This window comes from Notothenia coriiceps, unplaced genomic scaffold (genome assembly GCF_000735185.1).
Source record: "Notothenia coriiceps isolate Sejong01 unplaced genomic scaffold, NC01 NC01_scaffold00033633, whole genome shotgun sequence".
Classification (NCBI taxonomy): Eukaryota; Metazoa; Chordata; class Actinopteri; order Perciformes; family Nototheniidae; genus Notothenia; species Notothenia coriiceps.
Window position 1 is genome coordinate 1 of NW_011366334.1, and position 5,256 is coordinate 5,256.

Consider the following 5,256-nt stretch of genomic DNA (forward strand, 5'->3'; position numbering starts at 1 on the left):
CTAGTCCGGTAAGAAGTGAACCAGCGTCGTAGGACCGGAAACCCAGAGTTTTCCCTGAAGTTAGCTTGCTAAGCGAAAATCCTGCTTCGTAGTACAGGCCTAAGGTGGCCAAAATTAATTAATTTAGCTTGTGTTTATTTGATAAACCAAACCTTGAGTCTTCCATCTGTATTTGCAGGTACACATGAAGCAAGTGATGTCTGCAGTGTGGCAGCAGGGTCTGGATGTAAGCTACCTGAAAGAGCAGGTAGAACAGTCCAGATTTAAATGTTTGCTCTTTAGTATTACCCACAGTGTAACAGCACACCCTATCTGTGATTGCTTCACATTGCGTTTGCTGTTTTTGAGGCAATACTCTTCTGGGCTAACTCTTTAGCTAACCTTGTTGTGCGTGCACGGTATCCCATCAGGCCATGGGAGAGCCGCTGATGAGGGAGGTGATCAGTGAGTACTGCCAGCAGGTGCTGGGCGGCGGCCCCCTGCAGGGTGAGGCTCTGCTCGCAGCCTTCAAACCCAGAGGTTACTCAGAATGTATTGTCATAGCCGGAGGAGAGGATCGCAAGTAAGTCACTGTTCACCATTTACAATTTTTTTATCAATTTATCTTATCGGACTTAGCAGAACCCTCAGGCTCCCAGGCTAATCTGGGCAGGACCACAAAGCGTCAGGGATGCGGCTAGTGCGGACATTTCTTTTATATGTGTATACATATAGTGATTAGGGTGGTCCTTTGTGCCATGTCAATTTTCGAATTCATTTATTTTAAGCTCCAACCACCGGAATATGTTATAATAGTCAAGAAAACTCCCCTGGTGAATTTTATTCAAATTCCAACAACATTTACCCCTCCCTCATCAACCTTGAAGTTTAGCCTCAGTAGGGTGGTCCTTAAAATTGAAAGTGGGAAAGTCTAAGCTCCAACCCCCAGAATTAATTCTATTAGTCAAGAAAACTCTCATGGAGAATGTTTTCCTCAATCTGACAACATGTACCCCTATCTCATGGACCTGGGCTGCCACACCAGCAGCAGGGTGCTGCAACTGAGGCTAAACTTCAAGGTCGATGAGTGGGGGGTAAATGTTGTCAGATTGAGGAAAAAATTCTCCAGGAGAGTTTTCTTGACTAACAGAATGAATTCTGGGGGTTGGAGCTTAGACTTTCTGACTTTATATTTTAAGGACCACCCTAATAATGATATATACTGTATATCTCCACCAGAACTGTAATAATAATAAGCTTTGATGTTTTGCGGACAGGCTTATTGTTCATTTATGAGCTACAAAGAAGCTCTTCACTCCACACACATTTTTAGGAAAAGATAATGATATAATTATGACAGATAAATAGTGTTATTTTACACTGAAATGTGGTTAAATTAGTCATGAGTTCCCAAAATCACATGTTCTGCTAACATGCTACCACCTGATGGATTTGTCCTGTACAGAACCAGGAAGCCGACCTCTGAGACGCGCTGCATGTGTCCGCTCTACGACTCCAGCAGGCAGGCCTGGATTACGCTGCAGCCCATGAGCGCCCCCCGCCTGGGCCACGGGGTCGTCACTGCCGGTCAGTGCGGCCCAGCCATAACCTGAAGTCCTACAGGAAACATATCTGTAGCTAGTCATCACCTGAATGAATGATCATCATTAAGAATTAAGATAAATTGTACTATCTAAGTATAATAATCCTACTCTGCTTCTGTCTATTAGAGGGTTTTCTGTTTGCGATCGGCGGAGCAGATGAACACAACACAGTCCTAAACAGTGGAGAAAAATATGACCCTGACACCAACACCTGGAGCCCTATAACCCCAATGCTACAGGTACGACTGCACTTCTACTGAGAGAAGCACTTTCATCCCTCCACTAAACTATTTAAACGGCTGATCTTTACTGTACAATTCTTTCTGACAATTTCTCTGCCCTTTTTCTTTTCTTTTACTACACTGAGTGATTTGAAAAAAACTAAACTTGACACAGACAAATCAACCCCTTGTCCCTTATGCCGCTTTATAGGAAAAGTCATTCACATTATATTTTGAATATTTGTTGTTGTACACTCATCAATACTTATGAATGCAAATCAAACTTAAGATATATTGTTAGAGATGTTATTATTTTGATCAATAATAATATCAGATTCATTTCATATACTGTAAACCATTATCTAAATTGTTGCTTAAAAGAGCTGTGGAAGACATAACAGCAATCTTGCATCACGTGTGTGGAGCTTCTGTGGGATTGAGTGTGTCTCATTGCTGCTTTTGATCTCGACACAGCCGCGTCAGAACTTTGGCGTGGTGGAGCTGGACGGTCTTATCTACGTCCTCGGAGGAGAGACCACAGAAAGAGAGCTGACCACTGTGGAGGTGTTCGACCCTCACTGCAGTGCCTGGAAAATGCAGACCAGTATGACCATGATCCGCAAGGTAACAACACACATATTAATATCACATTGACAAGATAGTAGGACATGTAACTCAGTTTATGACTGAGACAAAATATGATCACAACAGCAGTAACCTCTGTATCCCAAATGTACTGTTAAGATAATGTTGCAAAATAAATTCTAGAATATCAGAAATAAAGCAGGGAATGGTAATATCGCTCTGAATTATCATATCGAACCTAGGTAAAAAATCAGAACACACTATTTGCCACGCAAATTCACGCTTGTGACGTCAACTCCAACTGTTGAAGACTGCAAACACAGCACCCTAATGCCCTCATCCTAATCTCTGGAGAATTCAATCATGCCTCTCTCAAAAACTCTGCCCACATTCAAATAATATGTCCCCTGCACCACCAGAGACGATAAAACACTGGACCTACTGTGTGCCAACACCAAGGAGGCATACAGCTCATCTCCCCTTCCTCTCCTTGACAGATCTGACCACAACCTGGTTCACCTCCAGCCTGTGTACCAACCTCTGGTCCACAGACTGCTGGTGTCCTCACACACTGTGAAGAAGTGGTCTGAGGAGGCCCTGAAGGACTGTTTTGACACTACTGCATGCATCAACATCGTGGAACAGAGAGGATTATATAGAGGGAGCTGAGGTGGAAGATCAGAGAGGGGAAGAACAGCTACAGGAAGAGGATGGAGGAACAGCTGGAGAGGCCTGAAGACCATCTCTGGCTACAAAGAGCCAGACTCCCAGGTCCGGGGGGACCAGCAGTGGGCAAACGACCTGAACATTTAACAGATTTGACCAGTCTGGTGCCCCTCCCCCTCCCTATTCCCCCTACTGCAGTGCTTCTCAAACTTCTTTCAGTAATGTACCCCCTTTGAAAAATGTTCTCAGCCAAGTACCCCCTGACCGACCCCGAACATTTTTGATCGAAAAAGCCTATACAAATAATTACAATATAGTGATGTTCCCTAAGTGTGTGATTTATTAACTCCTTCATGCATGCATTACAACAAACCAAGGATATTTTCATTTTATGCTGAAAAACAATAACATAACAAAAAAAACTGTAAACTGATCTCTCCAAGGAGTTTTTCAACTGAAGTAATATCTGTTTAACAAACTAATGAACACAATTATATATTATGCAAAACTATAAAATACAATACACAAATTTGACATGTTTATATGAGGACGCAGTATATGCTCCGACCGTCCACACTCACAACAACGGCCTACAGACATAAATAAACCAGCGACTGTGTTCTCCATGACACAGACAGTCTGTGGTTTGTACTTGTTTAACCTTTGTCTAGTTTCTGAACAGACCTGAGGAGCTGTGAGCTCTGAGGGCTAACAGCTAACGGCTGATGTTGGTTTTCTGTGGTTCACATTGAAGAGGACGTCACGGCTCCGCCTACACCGCGTTACTATAGTTACTACCCCAGTTCCTAAACTGTAATGGAAACGTAGCATAAAGTGAGCCTTGCCTAACTATACCGTACTAAGCCGAGCGAGGCCCTGCAATGGAAATGCGCCATATGACTGTGGTGGTCTCACCCATCTTCTATGGTGTGGTCTGCTGGGGCAGCAGCATCTCGGCTGCTGACAGGAAGCGACTGAACAGACTGTTAGAGAAGGTCCTGGACACTGTGGAGGTGGTGGACAACATTTTATATTTCTGTGCATGCCCTTTTATCTAAGAGTGTTTTATTTTATATATTTTTGTCTCTAGCCTAACTTTTGCTGTAACAATGTAAATGTCCCCTCTGTGGGATAAAGAAAAGTATTCTGATTCTGATAAACAATATCTTATTAAACTAAATTGGTATGTTTAACATTCAGGTCTACTCAACTTTATTGTATGTATTAATAAAGCACCTTTAATACAGACATCCAAAGGATTATGAAGAAGCAAGAAACAACAATATATACATTTTTGCTAAACGTATTAATAATGAAACATTAAAATTTTAATAATTAATAAACATATGTCAATAGAATAAACACTAAGGATAACCGTAAAGAAACTACTGATTACAGCTTAAAAACTAATGTTATAACTTTAAAATCAAGAACACCTAAGAGTTTTACTGCTGAAATAATAAATAAAAAACACATCAGTTGTGACTATCAAAATAGTTCATGTCATAGATAGTGTAACGTCCGAGGTGTTAAGGCTTCAAAGATACTTCTGTGTAACAAAAACTCAGGAACTTAGTACTTTTTGGAGCGTCCCAGATAGCGCCTCCGTTTATTCTTGTCGATTCACACATTACATTACATTACATTGCATTTAGCTGACGCTTTTATCCAAAGCGACTTACAATAAGTGCGTTCGACCAACAAAATACAAACTTGAAGAAAACAGAATCATATAAGTACATCAGGTTTCATAGAGCCAAACATTTCAAGTGCTACTCAACTGGCTTTAGATAAGCCAGTCCTTTATTAGTATATAAGTGCTTTGTTAGTAATTCAGTCGCTCGAAGTGGAGTCGAAAGAGATGAGTTTTCAGTCTGCGCCGGAAGATGTGTAAGCTTTCTGCAGTCCTGATTTCAATGGGGAGCTCATTCCACCATTTTGGAGCCAGGATAGCAAACCCACGTGTTTTTGCTGATGGGAACTTGGGTCCCCCTCGCAGTGCTGGTGCAGCGAGCTGTTTGGCTGATGCAGAGCGGAGTGCACGTGCTGGGGTGTACGGTTTAACCATGTCCTGGATGTAGGAAGGGCCAGATTCATTCTCAGCATGGTACGCAAGTACCAGTGTCTTGAAGTGGATTCTAGCAGTTACTGGAAACCAGTGAAGGGAGCGGAGGAGCGGAGTGGTGTGGGAGAATTTAGGA

General features: G+C 42.2%; 1 protein-coding gene across 3 annotated transcripts; it reads left to right on the plus strand.

The window, feature by feature from the left end:
* Window positions 1-117: 117 nt before the first annotated feature.
* LOC104961678 (gigaxonin-like) lies at window positions 118-3,294 on the plus strand. Of its 3 annotated transcripts, none has more exons than XM_010790007.1 (6): window positions 118-247; window positions 411-562; window positions 1,445-1,566; window positions 1,710-1,822; window positions 2,279-2,428; window positions 2,632-2,718. In XM_010790007.1, exons 1-6 carry the CDS (start codon window positions 185-187, stop codon window positions 2,695-2,697), a joined length of 666 nt encoding a protein of 221 aa, XP_010788309.1. In that variant the 5' UTR covers window positions 118-184; the 3' UTR covers window positions 2,698-2,718. The 3 variants fall into 3 exon arrangements, with proteins under 3 accessions (XP_010788309.1, XP_010788310.1, XP_010788311.1); XM_010790008.1 differs by lacking the exon at window positions 2,632-2,718 and adding an exon at window positions 2,809-2,832 and having other exon boundaries at window positions 120-247; XM_010790009.1 differs by lacking the exon at window positions 2,632-2,718 and adding an exon at window positions 2,887-3,294 and having other exon boundaries at window positions 121-247.
* The last annotated feature ends 1,962 nt before the right edge of the window (window positions 3,295-5,256 follow it).

Excerpts from the sequence above, each read along its gene's own strand:
- LOC104961678 (XM_010790007.1), top strand. The coding sequence starts at position 185 with ATGAAGCAAGTGATGTCTGCAGTGTGGCAGCAGGGTCTGGATGTAAGC. Across the intron at positions 248-410 it reads TAAGCTACCTGAAAGAGCAG|GCCATGGGAGAGCCGCTGAT; the intron begins GTAGAACAGTCC and ends GTATCCCATCAG. Across the intron at positions 563-1,444 it reads GCCGGAGGAGAGGATCGCAA|AACCAGGAAGCCGACCTCTG; the intron begins GTAAGTCACTGT and ends TGTCCTGTACAG.